General features: G+C 45.3%; 1 protein-coding gene across 4 annotated transcripts in view; it reads left to right on the top strand.

Annotated features, from left to right (window-relative positions):
- The window catches only part of FAM222B (family with sequence similarity 222 member B), a 243,900-nt gene that overhangs the window by 150,095 nt on the left and 75,628 nt on the right, over positions 1 to 18,177 (top strand). For all 4 annotated transcript variants that reach the window (XM_044054421.1, XM_044054424.1, XM_044054423.1 and 1 more), the window contains exon 2: positions 14,433 to 14,558. In XM_044054421.1, the coding sequence (XP_043910356.1) occupies positions 14,477 to 14,558 (82 nt within the window). In that variant the 5' untranslated portion in view covers positions 14,433 to 14,476. The remainder of the gene's footprint in view (positions 1 to 14,432; positions 14,559 to 18,177) is intronic.

Here is an 18,177-nt window from a genome sequence, read left to right as displayed (position 1 = left end):
CACCCTCCTTCCCCTCTGTGGTACTCCTAGGGTATTTGCCCATCTTGTAGCTAGCTGGGGGAATCTATTATGGTGTATTTGTTTGTATATATGTATATACATGTTTATTTCTATTTGCTCTCTACTGTTTGGAAACATTTGCATTTATCCAAATTTAGCCTTCCTAGAGGGCACCTGGCATCTGGGGCAAGAAACACTGAGGAAAATGGCGTTGGCTGATGCCTTTATACCCGCAGAACTGCAGCTATGACGTCGGGTGAAGTGCGACATCAGCCGAGGCCAGACCCAGACTTTGGAATCTGGCCGACCGAAGGGCTGCCTGAGGCCAGGACAACCCATTTGTTAGGACTGCAGATGCATACCTCTCGGACATCTACATTTATGGTAGGTACAAAACTGTACTTTATCCAAAGCCTTTCTCAAAGGGGCTTATCATATTAGACCGCCTGTGAAATCTCCCTATTCTCCATGGAATCTAAAGTTTATGCTTTCCCGCATAATTCTTCCCCCTTTTGAACTAGCTTCATCTTGTGATCTCATATTTTTGTCTTGGAAGACCATCTTTCTGTTAGCTATTACTTCTGCCAGCAGTGTCAGAGCATCATGCTTTATCCATCAAGCCTCCCTATTTGATATTCCATGCTGACAGTCTCTCACTTTGAACAAATCCATCATTATTGCCCAAAGTTTGCACTGAAACCAATCTCAACCAAGTTATTGCTTTCCCAGTCTTCTTCCCCAGCCATTCTAACAATTTAGAGTATATGCTGCACAAACTTGATGTCCACAGACAGCTCAGTTTTTATTTGGGCAGAACAAAAGATTACAGAAAAAACAGACCAGCTTTTTGTTTCATTTTCAGACTCCAGGAAGGGGAAACCAGTGGCTAAAACAACTGTCTAAGTGGTTATCTGATTATATCACCTGTGCCTGTTCAGCTGCCAATATGCCTTTGCAACACAAGATTAAAGCTCACTCAACCAGAGCAGTTTCTACATCTGCCTTTTCTGCCAAACTTCCCATTGATAACATTTGTGCAGCAGCCACTTGGTCAAAACCTCATACCTTTATCACTCATTACATAGTTGACAGGGCCTCCTTTGGATCCATGGTCCTGAGAAATATACTTCCGTGAGCCACCCGAGATTGATGGTGCTTGGGACATTACCCATCAGTAAAGAATGAACGGCAAGATTGAACAACTTCACGTACTTACCATAACGTTCCATATGAGTTTTTCACCTCACCTTCATTCTTAAGTCCCTCCCTCCTTACCCCTTCCTGGGCTGATAGATGACCGAGATGCTGGATCCATCCAGGTTATTCAATCCTTCTATTCCTTTCTCTTGGGGGTGAAAGAATGACACATGGTATTTATGATCTTTGTTTAACTGTTGCAGTCATCACATTTGGGTTATCTGCCTGCAGGTAGCCCTCAGCCGGCCTGAATACAGTCTTGGATTCCTGCTTCGGATGCTGTCTCCTCTTTCATGACATCAGGTCGTCAGGGGTATAAAACATGCAGCCGATACCATTACATCAGTCTTTCTTGCTGTGCGATGCCTGAAGCAGTTTGCAAGTGCCGGTCGGCTGACTCCTGAAATTTTCGTTTTCGAGTTTCAGACCAGAAGTCTTCAAAAAAGCGAAGTCCCCCATTGGGGATCTTTTTTCTTGCTCTAACCGATGTCAGTAAAAGTTAACAATTGTCTTACTTATGGAAAGCAAATACCTCATAAAGCTTTCCATTCGTACTGCATTCCTTGTCTAGGCCCAGACCACGACGTCCCTCGCTGTCGGTTTTGTGCTTTATTCAACCCCCGAACTATTAGTCATCTGTCTATTTTTGCAGCAAATTATTTTTGTTCTCTGTTTTACTATCCAGAAATGTCGTCTGTAAGCCATCCGACTTGTTGTGTCTTTCGGCTTATCCCCGTTAGGGGTCGCCACAGCGGATCTCCGGTCCGCTAATGTTTGGTAGTGGATTTTTATGTGCAGAGTTACCAGCCCTGACACACAACCTTCAACGAAGGTACACCCATTCACGCACGTCTCCACACACAAGACGCTCTAGCTGAGAATATAACGGGACAACGTCTTGCTGTGAGGAGACAATGCTACCACAGCACCACTACCGTGGGACAGTCTGTAAGCCATCCGACTACCGATTTTATTCTGAAAAACCGTAAAGACAGACTGCATAGGTCCAAAACTGCCGACGATGCTTCCGCTAAGATAGTCGCCAGTACTCATTGAGGCGCTTTCGCAGCCCCTGATAACCGCTACTTCAGATTCGCAGGCCTCTGCTGAGATGCATTCGGAGTCGTATGCCACGAGATGCTTCTTTGACTATGGAACCTGCGTATGTCTCTACCTTGGATGGGTCCGGAGCCGCTGTGCAGGCACTGGCTTCTGAGGGTGTATTCAGAACTACAGACTTGCATTTCATACTGATGCCATCCTCTTCTTCAAGGCCTAAAACTCGACCCACGCCTAGAAAACTAGACGTCTAAATGTTGAACTATTGTGTATGGTAAGTTAACTTGCGCAATTGTTCTTTCATTTGCATGGTTGTCTTAAGCACAGTCAGTTAACAGGTACTGATGTGATTACAGCTACAGTTAAAAAGCCTACAACAATTAATTTTTCAACACTGAAATTAAACACTAGTAGATGCATAGCTGAAGAGAAAGTTCCACCCTACCATACACCACAGTAATATCCTCCCATAATTAACTAGTATGTAAAAATGAAATCAGACTTTTAAAAATGAAATGAGACTTGTCCAGAAACACTCCCAGGTATATTTGGAGTGTGCAGACGTCCCTTAGCATCTGGATGCTTATGCAGTCTTCACTGTCGTAACAAAAGTGGCAGCAGGTGAACTAAATACAATGCATTGTACAGGCATCTTCATGGATACAAGTCTGCTCACTGCTTCAAAACAATTCCTGAATGCTGAAGTTTGTGAAACTAGACAACACTGTAAAAGAGAAATTCTGTTATTAAAACAGTAAGTCAATTGTATTTTAAATGATGACTTTGTATAATAGTATAATAGTATTTTTGTGCGGTTTTGCGCACTGAGCAGCGTCTGGCAGCGCCGCCTACATAGGTTTAACCTATTCCAGGCTCCACAAAGTCTGCTCTTCATTTTTTTCCCTTAGAACTGTTCCAACTCTCAAAGTAATCACTCTATTCTCTTTCTAAAGCCCTGTACTTGCTCAGCTCTTATAAGGAAACACTAACTAACTAAAGCAGTACACCCTCCTTGACTTCTCATAAGTATTAGACTCCCGAATGGTCCTTCCTGATCAAGTGAAAAATCAGTTCCTTTCCCTAATCTGATCAGTAAAAAAACAGTTCCCTATACTAATCTGGTATGTCCAAGGGTCAGTTTCAAGGTTACTCTCCAGTCCAGCTGGTGAATCTGGGAATTTTGAGACGGTTACAATTGCCTTATGTACACAGACAACCCTCTCCTCCTTCCAACAAACTCTAATACATGTGAGAGATGCAGTTACACAGCCAAACTGGAGGCAGAGCTCTCTCAACCCAAGACTGGCACAGTCAGTTGGGAGGAAAAGGTAACAACCCACACCACAAATCCAGTCTCACACAGACCTATTGCATCTGCATACCCAACACATAAACGCACACAAACATACTTGGAGGCTCTAAATAAAAATCTGCCTAAACAGCAAAGACCTCCTAAGCAGATATCCAAGCAACAGCTACCCCTCAACAATACCCACGAATCACATATCTCACAAAATCGGTGTGCCTCACAGTCACAGCCCTTAAGGCCAAACAACACACCAAATACACTTGTTATAGGGGACTCTATTGTCCGGCACACAGACGTCCTCACCAGACTGAACAAGGAGAAGGTCACTGTAAGCTGCCTGTCGGGTGCCAGGATCTGCCACATAACGCAAACACTCAGGTCACTCCAAAGCAAGTACAAGTATGACTCCGTCATTGTCCATGTTGGTGTGAATGACCTGAGACGTACCTCCCTGGACTACATGAAAAGAGACCTAGAGGAGCTCTCTGACCATGTAGCTCAGGCTGGTATAACCCTGACCTTGAGTAGCATCTTGCCCTCACCAAGAATGATGCCACAGTATAAAGACAAAATGATCAGTTTTAACAATTGGCTAAAGTATTGGTGTCATTCAAAGGGAATCCTGTGTCTGTCAGCCTGGGATGACATGCTCGACAAGCCACGTTGCTTCGCTAGGGACGGTTTGCACCCGTCACCCTTAGGCTTTCGTATACTGGCCAAGGCTCTTGCCACCCCCATAGTGCCTTTTTTAGGCAAGGCTCAAAGGACAAACCCACCTCCATAAACAACCCAAGGATAAAAAAACTAAAGGTAATGCTACTCATTGCCAGAAGTCTAAACCTCAAGATGCACGCACTCGAGGCTCTCCTCAGTATGGAGAAAATCGATATCTGTGCAGTAACAGAAACCTGGTTCAAGGCTCCTGAGAGCACCCCAGCACTACCAGGTTATAACTCATACCATGCGTTTCGACCCCAAAACTCGAACCGAAGCACAAAAGGAGGGTGAGTATCTATATCTATATTCATCAGATACCTACACCTCCAGGTTAGTGGCATTGCAGGAGGCATCGGAAACCATCAATGTGCAACTAACAGCGGGCAAAATTGCCTTTCAGTTTGTAGCCTGCTACAGAACACCCTCCCTATTACAGGAACCCCACTTGGCATTCCTGAGAACACTGGAGAATATGAAGGTCTCTCCAAACACTATGTTATTGGGTGACTTCAACTACCCAAACACCCTCGCCCAATGTTTCCTTGAATTTATAAACTCTTAACGCGATGTAACAACTGGTCACCACTCCCACAAGAGGGAACAACATATTGGACCTGGTCATCACCAACATGGGTCTCTGTGTTCCACACCAGAGGTAAACCCCTCATTGGTAAGATCAGACCATAAACAAATTTCCCTGGACATCCATATCTCGTCCCCACCCCCAGCCAAGGAAATCACTGTAAAAGCCAACTTTGCACATGTCCTTCATGGATGCATCTGCAGTCATAACAACTGGGTTGTCCTGTCGTCAGGCAGCCCTTCGGTCGGCCGGATTCCAAAGTCTGGGTCCGGCTTCGGCTGATGTCGCACTTCACCCGACGTCATCTCTGCTGGTCTTCGAGTATAAAGGCATCAGCCGACGCCATTTTCCTCAGTCTTTCTTGCCGCGTGGCGCCCGAAGCAGAAGCTGTTCGCAAGTGCCGGTCGGTCAGATCCAGAGATTACTACTACCGAATACTACTTCGAAGACTTCTAAAAGCTAAGTACCCCGTTGGGGACTCTTTCTTGCCTCAGCCGATGTCAGAAAAAGTCAATAACTGTTTAACTTGTGGGAAACAAATACCTCATAAAGATTTCCACTCTTACTGTTTGCCTTGCTTAGGCCCAGACCACGACGTAGCAGCCTGTTTGGCCTGCGCTTCCTTCAACCGACGAACGCTAAGGCGTCGGTCGGAGTTTGCTGAACAGTTTTTTGGCTCAGACTTTGCGTACATTATGCCGTCGGATCCGCCGACTACCCAAATAATTAAAACGCAAGAAAAGACCGACACTGCGGTCCGCGGTTTCGCCGAAACCACGGTGAAGCAAGCGCGAGTGTCTCGGTTTCGCCGAAACCGAAAACTGGTCAATCTCCAGCCGAATCCATGGCTACTACTGAGGCTCCTGCTACCTTACCTGAATCGGCCTCAGAAATTTTGCCTACAACCGTGGTTTCCACTGATTTATCAGACACCATCCCTTTGGATGTCTCCACCCCAGCACGTGGTGCTGCTAGACCCCCTGCAGCCATGTCTATCAAGGCCTTTGCCAGGGCCAAAGCAGCCAAATCTGCTAAGTCAGTGCCTGTTAAACCTCCCTCACACAGGCCCACTTCTAGTTCACAAATGCTTACTCTGGCAGAAGATTTAATATCCTTAATTAGGGAATCCCAATCTCACCCAGACAGGGCCTCTCAGCCCCCTGAAAAGAGACCTAGGACAGAGCCCCCCGAGCCAGTGTCCTCTGAGGCTTCTGCGGATGACTCCGACATTTCAGAACAGCCAGAGGACCCTTTTTCTACATATGAAGACTCCGATGCTGAAGAATCCATTCCAGCTGCCTCCCCACCAGAGGAATTTTCTTTTGGGGAAACCTTGCATGCCATGAGAGAACAATTCCAATGGCAGGGACAAGATTTCTCAGATTCAAGAAAAAGGCTTAGGACCTTTCTACACTTACCACAACATAGGCCCTTAGCTATACCTCCTGTTTTACCTGTTGTGGATGACGCATTTAATGATGTCTGCACTGCCCCTGATTCTTTACCTCCTGCCCCTGCCAAACCTGATAGATATTACAGGGTACCTGACACTCATCACCACCTATACAAGGCCCCACTGGCAGACCCCGAAACTATTTCCCAGGGGCCTAAGGCAGTAGCCTCGACCACAGCAAAAAACCCTATTCCTTCAGAAAGGGAATCCAGGTCCTTAGACAGATGGGGGGAAAAAAGTTTACACCTCTGCTACTCTCTCAGCTAGAGCTTTAAACTGTCAATTTCACATGATTCAATACCAAGAGTTTATGCTTGATCAGTTAACTAAAAAAGTATCCTCTGATGAATCTTTAGACAAGAAATATGTATTAGAAATGGTAAATAACATACAACAGGTTAGTAACCATTCCTTAAAATGTGGCTATGATGCACTGGAGGCTTCATTTAGATCAGCCGTGACTGGCACAGTGATAAGAAGACATGCATGGCTGAAAGAACAGGTCTTACCGGATCATGTTAAAGCAAAGCTATTAGATGCTCCCATGGATAAGGCCAATTTATTTGGTACACCTGCCCAGCAGGTAATGAAGAAAATGGAAGAGAAGGCAAAATCTGTACAAACAGTTAAAGATTTCTTACAGGTTCAGCCCCCAAGGTTTAGCAGGAACTGGCCTGCCAAAAATTGGTCCTTTCCTGACTCCACAAGATCCCAAAGGGGCAGAAACAGACGATCCAGAGGCAGAAATCAATCCAGAGGAGGTGCCTACAGAGGACGACAGTGGCAAGGTAATAACAGAGGCACAGACACAACCACTGCCACTGCAACAGGACAATCACAGTGACTTGACTCTAACTCCACCTACCAGGGAGCAAATAACAGCACCTTTAGGCGGAAAGTTAGCCTTATTTTCGAAAAATTGGCACTATATCACAAAAGACAAGTGGATTTTGCAAACCATAGACCAAGGCTACGGTTCCACTTCCACACCTTGCCAGTAAAAAGAGGAATGCCAAACCTGCCTCCAAATCAAAAAATAGAAGCTCTACAGCAGATAGCGAAATTATCCAAGATGAGAGCTGTGGAAAGAGTACCAATAACAGAACAGGGCAAAGGATTCTACTCCAGACTCTTCCTAGTACCAAGAAAAGAGAAAAGTTGGAGACCTATTCTCGACCTGTCCATCTTAAACACATACATCATTGTCCCAAAATTCAAAATGCTGACCCTACAGCAACTTCTTCCCATGCTGGGCAAGGAGTGTTGGCTGGTAACTCTAGATCTCAAGGAGGCATACCTGCACGTCCCCATTCGACCCAATTGCAGAAGATACCTCAGATTTCTTGCAGGATCAGAGCATTATCAATTCTCAGCATTGCCCTTTGGCTTATCTACTGCGCCCAGAGTATTTACAAAATGCCTGGCATCAGTAATCGCTCACTGCAGACTACAGGGAATCCAAATTTACCCATACCTGGACGACTGCCTGCTACAAGCGGACAACAAAAGCAAGCTGACAACAGATTTACAAAGGGTCATTTACTTGCTACAAGCCCTGGGATACACAGTCAACTTACAAAAGTCAAGGCTGATACCATCCCAGACAAGAACATTCTTGGCTGAATTGGACACAGTAAAACAAATGGCATTCCTAACTGCAGAAAACAAAAGAACTCCTCTTTACTTCTTGGCATTAACAAGACAGAACAAACTAACAGCAAGAAAAGTTCTGCAGGCCTTGGGCTTCATGGCATCATGCATAATCTTGGTCCCACATGCCAGACTGCATATGAGAAAACTACAGTGGTACCTAAAGAATTTATGGTCTCAACACAGGCACAGCCTAGAAGCAGAAATACCATTAATCCCATGCCTAAAACAGGAATTCCTCTGGTGGTCCCAAGCATGCCAGTCAAACCCAGGCCTACCCTTCCACAAGTTTCAACAAGCCAAACCATCACAACAGACGCCTCAGACCTAGGATGGGGGCACATGCTGGACAAATGCGCATAAGGATTGTGGACTCAGGACCAGCTGCATCTGCACATAAACCAAAAGAAATGCTGGCAGTAAAACTGGCAATCCAAAAATTCAGACCATTCCTCAAAGAAGGCCATTTGATGATAAGGACAGGCAACACCACAGTCATGTGGTACATCAACAAACAGGGAGGCACTCATTCATACCCCCTATGCAGAATGACTTTGGACCTTTGGAATCTGGCTCTCAGCTACAACATCCAGTTACAGGCAATTTTGTACCGGAAAAGAGAACACTCTAGCAGACATGTTAAGCAGAACCACCTCGGATGCTCACGAATGGATGCTACACCCAGACATCTTCAAGACCATCACAAAGAAATGGGAATGCCACAAATAGATCTATTCGCTTCCCCTCTCAACCACCAGCTCAAAAAATTCTGCACAAGGACATTCCACCCACTTGCATGGAAGGTGGATTCTCTTTCCTTCAGCTGGACAGGTCTGACAGCATATGCATTTCCACCTCTTCCCTTGATACACAAGGTATTACTGAAAATCAAGGAGGAACGTCCAAGGATAATCCTGGTAGCCCCGAACTGGCCAAGACAACACTGGTACCCATTGCTGAGGAGCATGTCTCGGGAGAAAATGTGGTCAATACCCCTGATGCCTTTGATGTTAACTCAGAACAACTACAGCATCATGCATCCAAACCTAAAAACTTTGCAGCTGACTGCCTGGAACATCACATAGCAGCAACCAAGCCAGATCTTTCCCAAAGGGTTAAAGACATTATCCTTGAAGCCCGCAGACCTTCAACAAGAAGGAACTATGCAGGAAAATGGAAAAGGTTTGTCATTTGGAGTACTGAAAGAGGAAAAGATGTGTCGAATATAGATATTGCAAACATTCTGGAGTACTTGGCAGAGCTTTTACATACAGGCCTGTCCTATTCCTCCATCAAGATACATGCATCAGCTATTTCAGCAGAATACAGCTTTGATCCACCTGTCTTTTCACATCCTCTACTCAGGCAGTTCCTCAGAGGGATCAAGAATGTAAAACCTCCAAGGAAACCACCATTACCAGCATGGGACTTGAACTTTGTGCTAGAAAAGTTGACACTCCCTCCGTTCGAACCAGCAGCAACAGCAGATCTACAGCACCTATCATGGAAAATATCTTTCCTACTGGCAATTACCTCAGCAAGGAGGGTTTCGGAACTGCAGGCCTTAATGGCAGTACAACCCTTCCTAATCTTCCATAAAGATAGGGTGTCCATGAGAACTAATCCTACATTTATGCCTAAGGTGGTATCCAGAGTGTCTTTAAACCAGGCAATCCACCTACCTACCTTCTTTTCCAATCCACAAAACAGAGGGGAAAGAATGCTGCGTACCTTGGACGTACATAGACAGCTACGCTACTACCTGGACAGAACCAAAAGTAACAGAAAAACTGACCAGCTTTTGGTAGCCTATGCAACAGGTTGGAAGGAAAAGCAATTTCCAAACAGACAATCTCCAAATGGATAGGAAATTGCATAAGATTTTGTTACTCCTTCCATGGAAAACCAATTCCACAGAACATAAGACCTCATTCTACAAGGGCTACAGCCACTACCACAGCTTTCTTACAAGGAGTGGCAACCAAGGACATTATTGAGGCGGCTACTTGGACCTCCGTGCATACATTTGCCAAGCATTATAATTTACCTCTATATTCTAGATCCCGAGCAGGGTTTGCCACTGCTGTATTGCAAGGGATCCTAACCACACCATAATTTTATCTTCCTCCTCCCCTAGTTGGCTATGGTATTCTACCCAGTTGTTATGACTGCAGATGCATCCATGAAGGACATAGTACAGTTTTGTACCTACCATAAATGTAGATGTCCGAACTGGATAGCATCTGCAGTCAGGATTACCCTCCCTCCTTCCCCTCTGTGGTACTCCTAGGGTATTTATCCTCCTAATAGCTAGCTGGGGAGGGGGAGTCTCTTATGGTGTATTTGTTTGTATATATGTACATACATGCTTATTTTTTGAGTTTGCCTTCTATCTTTTTGGGAAACATTGGCATTTATCCAAAATTTAGCCTTCCAAGAGGGCAACTGGCATCTGGGGCAAGAAACACTGAGGAAAATGGCGTCGGCTGATGCCTTTATACCCGAAGACCAGCAGAGATGACGTCGGGTGAAGTGCGACATCAGCCGAAGCCGGACCCAGACTTTGGAATCCGGCCGACCGAAGGGCTGCCTGACGACAGGACAACCCAGTTGTTATGACTGCAGATGCTATCCAGTTCGGACATCTACATTTATGGTAGGTACAAAACTGTACTTTCTCAAGACTGAGGTGGAATCCTTCAAAGCCCCTGGGCCGGAGGATAATACAGCCCAATCTGCAGAATCCTTTACAAATGCATTCTATGAGCACCTGCAGGAATGCATGGATCGTGCTATCCCAAATAAAACCAAGACTCACTCCTCCAAAAACAGGAGACCGGTCTGGTGGACCCCGGCCATAAATAAGCTATACAACAGAAGGAGGAAGCTAATACATGACAGAGCAAAATCCCAAAAAGGGAAGGCATCTCTGTCATCAGTATTAGCAAGAAACTTCGATCCCTCATAAAATCATCAAAGGCCAGTTTCGAAAGAAAAATTGCCCTAGACACTAAAGATAATCACAAAACCTTCCTTAGTTATGTCAGGAACATGGGTGGAATCTCCCAGATATGCTCTGAATTGTTGCATAACGGTACAAATTATACCGAACCTACAGACATAGCCAACATCCTGGCTGACAGATTCAGCGCAAACTTCTCCCCCCCCCCCCCCCCCCAAAGGAGCAAATGCCTATTCCAACTGAATGTAACCTCCCTGACATCACAGATGCACAGGTGAAAGCTGCCCTCTCCAAAGCAAAAAACACAGCGCTATGGGACCGGACGGTGTCCCAGGCTTTGTCTTACACTAGCTCCAAGAAGAACTGAACCCTCACATTAAGTCACTGTTCAGACTTAGCCTTACTACAGGATATGTACCCAAAGAATGGCGTACAGCTACAGTGGTCCCACTCCACAAAGGTGGTGCCACAACGGACCCCGGGAACTATCGCCCCATAAGCCTGGCTAGTTTGGTCTGTAAAGCTATGGAGCGTATTATGGAACTGACATTGGGAGCCTCCAGACACTGGACCCTACCAATTCGGCTTTAAGGGTAGATCTTGCCTCTTAAACGTAGTTGATTTCTTTCAGTTACCAAAGCCATAGATGAGGGCAAGGTAGTCCACACAGCCTACCTGGACCTCGCAAAAGCCTTTGACACAATACCACACTCGGGCATCATAAATAAGCTTACCAGCTTAAATATCAACCCCTGTATCACAAGATGGGTTGCAAACTGGCTGAGATAGAGAACCCACATGGTCAGAATCGCAGGTGCCATGTCCGAATCCAAACCAGTTACAAGTGGCGTCCCACAGATCTCCATTCTGGGACCTCTCTTGTTCGGTATATACTTCTCTGAGGTTCAGGCTAACACGGGGGGATTATGGCTGACAAAGTTCGCATATGACTGCAAACTGGGGGCCATAATCGAATCTCCAGCTGACACAAGCATCCTCCAAAAGGGTCTCAGAGACGGATGCTTGGTGCCAGAGCCACGGCCTCAAGCTAAATGCTAAAAAGTGCATAGTCATCCCCTTTGGGGAAAACAAGGTGCCTACAAATTACCACATAGGTGATAATCCATTAAGTACGGAAGAAGTAATTAGAGATTTGGGGACCAATGTAGTTCACGTTGCCCAAGTGGTTAGAAAGACCTTCTATATAGCCCACCTTATCACAAAAGGGTTCGCATCTAGATCAAGAGAGGTCATTGTGCCCCTCTACTAGTCACTCATCAGGCCCTTAATTGAATACAATGCCCCTTTTGGGATGTACCTTACCCGACACCTGCAGCAACTGGAGAGACCCCAAAAGTACCTCAACAAGAGGATCATGGACTACAAACAGATGTCCTATGCAGCTCGACTAAAACTCCAGCTCTACTCAGTTGCTTACCGCCTACTCAGAGGCGATCTATGCCTGACGTACAAAGCCATGTCAAACCCAGAATTAATGGACATGCTCCACCTCAAAAAATCCAAGTCCCTTAGAGCTACACGCTCCAGGGACCTAAACCTCAGCACAAAAATTAAATAGGACATGCTGGAGGGGCAGATTAATTTCCCAGAGGCTCTCCTCACTCTGGAATAGAATCCCAATTCATGTTAGACCTAGCCCCTCGCTGACCGTCTTCAAGCGAAATCTGGACGCGTGGATGAGAAATCGCAAATTCACCCTTGGGATCTCTTCTGTGTCCCTGCTAGACAGAGGCACAGTAAACTAATCTTAAAAGGGTACCTTCTGTGACCTACTTTACAGAGGCACAGTAGGCTAATCTAATAGGGAGGCGGAAGGCAAATACACTCTGGCTAGGCTTATAAATGCCCTAGGGCAGATAGCCTAGTATCTACCTATGAACCTAAGTACAGGTTTTTGTTATGGTTGTTTTCTCCACTGTTGTGACAAATTATGTAGCACCTGGACATGAGCAGGGTATATGTAGTACCTGGACATGAGCAGGGTATATGCTTAGCTTGATATGAAGTCTCCTTTAGCGCAAGCTGTAAAATGTCTTGCACTGGTCATAAGTAAGGTCCATAACTTTGAAAATGAGGCATAAATATTAAACCTGTCAGTGTTATGACTGTATGTTCTGTTTCGAGCACTTTTCTTTTGTTTTTTTTTTTTTTTTTTTGATTAGTGATCAGCAGTGTGGTTTCATGCAGGGGAAAGAGCACTACAGATGCAATGTTTGCTCTGAGAGTGTTGAAGTACAGAGAAGGTCAGGAGTTGCATTGCGTTTTGTAGACTTGGAGAAAGCATTTTACAGGGTGCCTAGAGAGGAGTTGTGGTATTGTATGAGTAAGTCGGGAGTGTCAGAGAAGTATGTACGAGGATAGTGTGACAGCGGTGAGGTCTGCGGTGGGAGTGACTGATGCGTTTAAGGTGGAGGTGGGATTACATCAAGGGTCAGCTCTGAGCCTTTTCTTATTTGCGATTGTGATGGACAGGTTGACAGACGAGATCAGACAGGACTCCCGATGGACTATGATGTTTGCAGGTGACATTGTGATGTGTAGTGAGAGCAGGAAACAGGTGGAGGAGACCCTGGAGAGATGGAGATATGCTTTAAAGAGAACAGGAGTGGAGGTCAGCAGGACTAAGACAGAATATATGTGTGAATGAGAGGGAGGATAGAGAAATCGTGAGGATGCAAGGAGTAGAGGTGGCGAAGGTGGATACGTTTTTAAATACTTGAGATCAGTAATTCAGAGTAATGGTGAGTGTAGAAGAGAGGTGAAGAAGAGAGTACAGGCAGGATGGAGTGGGTGGAGAAGTGTCCGGAGTGATTTGTGACGGACTAGAACCAGTAAGAGTGAAAAGGAAGGTCTACAAGAGGATAGTGACACCCAGCTATATTGTATGGGTTGGAGACAGTGGCACTGACAAAAAGGCAGGATTTGAGCTGGATATGGCAAAGTTTAAAGATGTTAAGATTTGCACTGGGTGTGACGAGGGTGGACAGGATTAGGAATAAGTCTATTAGAGGGTCAGCCCAGGTTGGAAGGTTTGGAGACGAAGCCAGAGAGGCAAGATTACGTTGGTTTGGACATGTGCTGAGGAGGGATGCTGAGTATATTGGGGAAAAAGAACTAAGGATGGAGCTACCAGGTAACAGGAAAAGAATTCCTAAGATAAAGTTTATGGATGTGGTGAGAGAGGACATGCAGTTGGTTGGTGTGACAGAGCCTGATGCAGAGGACAGGAAGAAATGGAAACAGATCATCTGCTATGGCGACCCATACCTGGACAGCAGGCTTTCCTTAAGTACTCTCAGATGTGAGAGCCCTGCCATTGTTTATCTTCATGCTAAAGTAATTTTTGTTTAGTGTGTGCCATTGCTTGCAAAGTACTATTGACATTGACAAATAACTTTTGTCTGTCCGCACTGTAATTTGCCTGCTGATGAAGTTGTAATGCTGGTTTCTTTGTCTAATATTTTTTTCCCTCATTTTGTAGTGTGAGGAGGAGCAGATGCCTCATGTTGTCTTAGTGCCTCTGCAATGCTGGCCTGTCTGCCAGGACCAGGTGACTTCTCTCTACAGCTGCTTTCCTACCCGCAGATGAACACTGCACTTCAGAAATGTAAGCTGGCATTATTTTCATTGTTGGAATTATATGTGGGAGTTCATTAAATTTAAAAGTATACTAGAAGTAAGAGAACAGATCATAGCAAAGTCCCTTGTTTTTGCTTTGGATGTTAGGCACGTTTCATTTGTCAGAAGATCAACTGTCCAGGGGTGACGACCTTAAAGTATACTTGGTCTGAAAATTCTGTAATGTTAATGACAACCTAGATCCTATTCATACTCTAATACTGTCTCTTCAGTCGAACTGATATGTCCTCGAGCTGCTTGTCTGTTCAAAATTAACAAAACTAGTGGTGTAGCCTCTAGACCCTTTCAATGTTATCTTCCCATATTGCTCTATTGTGTGGAGAAACCTGATATATTATTTGCCTGTATTGTGTTTAGATGTGGAGTGTTGCCTCTGCAAACTAAGATGATGATTTTCGTGTTTCACTGTTGCAGTCATCACATTTGGGTTATCTGCTTGCGGTAGCCCTCAGTTGGCCTGATTATCAAAGTCTTGGGGCCTGCGTTGGTTGCTGTTTCATCTTCCATGACGTCAGGTAGTCAGGGGTATAAAGCATGCAGCCAACACCATTACATCAGTCTTTCTTGCTGTACGGTGCCCGAAGCATTTCACAAGTGTCGGTCGGCCGACTCCTGAAATTTTCGTTTTCGAGTTTCAGAACTGAAGTCTTCAACTTAAGGTAAGTACCCTTTTGGGGAAACATTTTCTTGCTCTAAACCGATGTCTGTAAGTCAGTAATTGTATTTCTTGTGGAAAGCCAATACCTCATAAAGATTTTCATTTGTGCAGCGGTAGCATTGTTGCCTCACAGCAAAAGGTTCTCCTGTTTGATTCTCTGCTGGAGTGTGGGGAGTGCCTTCTGTGTGGAGTCTGCATGTCCTCCCCGTGGTTGGGCGAGTGTTCGAAAGACATGCGTAAATGGTTCTGCCTTAGTTGAAGGTTGAATGTCAAGCTGGCATGTCTGCGTTCGTAAAAATCTACTGCCAATCGTTAGCGGACCAGAGTTCTGCTGTGGCGACCCCTAACCGGGAAAAAGCCGAAAGACAAACTACAATAACTGTATTCCTTGCCTAGACCCTGACCACGACGTACCTCGCTGTCTGTTTTGTGCCTTATTTAAACAACGAACTATTCGTCTGTGTATTTACGCTTCTACATATTTTGGTATTCTGTTCAATTATCCAGGTATGTCTTCGGTAAGCCACCCGACTAATGACATTCCAACAAAACATAAAGACAGAGGCAGGCCGCCGAGGTCCAAAACTGCCGACGACGCTTCTCCTAAACCAGTTACCAGTTCGCCGGTACTCAGGCGCTTTCGCAGCCCCTGATGCCCATTGCTTCTGATTCGCAGGCCTCTACTGAGACCCATTAGGAGTCCGGTATGCCACGAGATGCTTCACCTATGGAACCCGCGGATGTCTGTACCTTAGATGGGTCTGGAGCCGCTGTGCAGGCACCGGCTTCTGAGGATGTATTCAGGCCTACAGACTTGCATATTAAATCGACACCGCCTTCATTAATAAGGCCTAAATCTTGATCCATGTCTAAAACAACGACGGCCAGGCCACATGTTCGGGCCCCTGTGCCTAAAAAAACAAATTATAAAAATAGCTGAAGATCTAATTACTATAATCAGGGGTAGTCAACCCCCCCCCCCCCCCCCCAAGAGGCCTAGGGCTGAGCTTGATTATGAATCTTCTGATCAGGATTCTATTTCTTCTGACTCTTCCTCCCGGATTTGTCCATACCTACTTATGAGGATTCTGATGCAGAGGATTCCATTCCCTCTGCTTCCCCTCCTGAGGATTTTTCTTTTGGGGAAACTTTACATACTTTAAGGGAGCATTTCCACTGGGAAAGCCAGGAATTTTCTGATTCAAAAAAGAGGCTTAGGGATTTCCTTCTATCTCAGCATAGGCGTTTGGATATACCTCCTGTACTAGACATTGTTGATCTGTCCTCGGAATCCAGTTTGGCCCCTGATTCCCTGCCTCCGACTCCTAGTAAACCTGATGGATACTACAGGGTTCTGGAGTCCCACAAGTTCCTTTTCAAAAATCCTGTTACAGATCCAGAAACCATTTCTCAGGGACCCAAGGGCATTAAGGCTTCTACTGCTAATAATCCTACCCCTTCTGATAGGGACTCCAGGTCACTGGATAGATGGGGTAAAAAGGTTTATACTTCTGCAACCTTGGCAATCAGAGCTTTAAACTGCCAATTTCATATGCTAAAATATCAACAGCATATTGTTGGACTGCTTAAACAGAAAATGATGTTGATTCCTGACTGGAAAATAGAGATTTACAGGATTTAATGCATTCTGCTGAACAAGTTGGAAAATATACTTTGCAATGTGGTTTTGATTCTTTAGAGGCCTCCTGCAGGGCTGCTGTTACTGGGTCTGTGCTTAGAAGGCATGCTTGGCTTAAGGAGCAGTCTTTGCCTGCATGTTAAAGCTAAATTGTTGGATGCTTCTTTAAATCAGGACTGCCTGTGTGGCACTAAGGCTGAAGAAGTTCTAAAAAAAGATGGAAGATAAAGCTAAATCTATGCAAACTGTTAAGGTTTAGTAGGCACTGGCCTACTAAGAATTGGTCCTTTCCAGTCCCTTCCAGATCCCCTCAAGCCAAACCCAGACACAACAAAAACCCCAGGTTTCAGTCACAGGGGACTCTCAGAACTAAGCAGTGGGGGGCCTCCACTTCCAAATCTGGAAGTAACAAGACACCCCCCATAGTAAACAGTCTCAGTGACTTCCTTTTAAAATTACCAAGCACTTATCTTTTAACCATCCCTTGTGGGGGGGGGGGGGGGGGGGCTCTTCATGCAAAGAACTGGGAACCCATAACCCAGGACAAATGGGTTTTAAATATAGTGTCCCAGGGATACAGATTTCATTTCCACACGTTGCCAACACCAACTGGGTGGCCAGACCTGCCCCCAAGTCAGTGGGCAGAGGCTGAAAAACAAGTACTTTCCCTCTGAAGCATGGGGGCTATTCAACTAGTACCAGAAGAGGAAAAGGGACCAGGTTTCTGTTCCAGGCTTTTTCTGGTACCCAGAAAAGACCAAATCATGGCGTCCAAACCTGGACCTGTCTACTCTAAACACCTTTCTGGAGATTCCAAAATTCAAGATGCTGACTCTTCACCAGTTACTTCATATGCTAGGCAAAGACGCCTGGTTGGCAACTCTAGATTTAAAAGAAGCATACCTGCACATCCTAATCAGGGAATCTTGCAGAAGATACCTACGCTTCAACGCAGGCGACATGCACGATCAGTTCTCTGCACTGCCCTTTGGCTTATCTACTGCGCCCAGGGTATTCGCAAAGTGCCTAGCACCAGTCATTGCCTTCTCCAGGCAAAGAAATATTCAAATATATCCATACCTGGACGATTGTCCAATTCAGGCAGAAAGCCAGGACATACTTCTAAATCATCTGGTGTTTGTAAAAAGGGTTCTAACTTGTCTGGGGTACACTATAAACGAAAATAAATCACAACTGGTACCCTGTCAACAGATTACATTCCTGGGTGCAGGCTTGAGTAGAACTGCCCAGATGGCTTTCCTCATGCCAGAGAAATAAATTCATTTGGTA

The sequence above is a fragment of the Protopterus annectens genome, chromosome 13.part0 (assembly GCF_019279795.1).
Source record: "Protopterus annectens isolate FY-2018-M chromosome 13.part0, PAN1.0, whole genome shotgun sequence".
Lineage (NCBI taxonomy): Eukaryota > Metazoa > Chordata > Ceratodontiformes > Protopteridae > Protopterus > Protopterus annectens.
The sequence above is the reverse complement of the archived record's forward strand: the minus strand, read 5'-3'. Positions and strand labels throughout refer to the sequence as shown.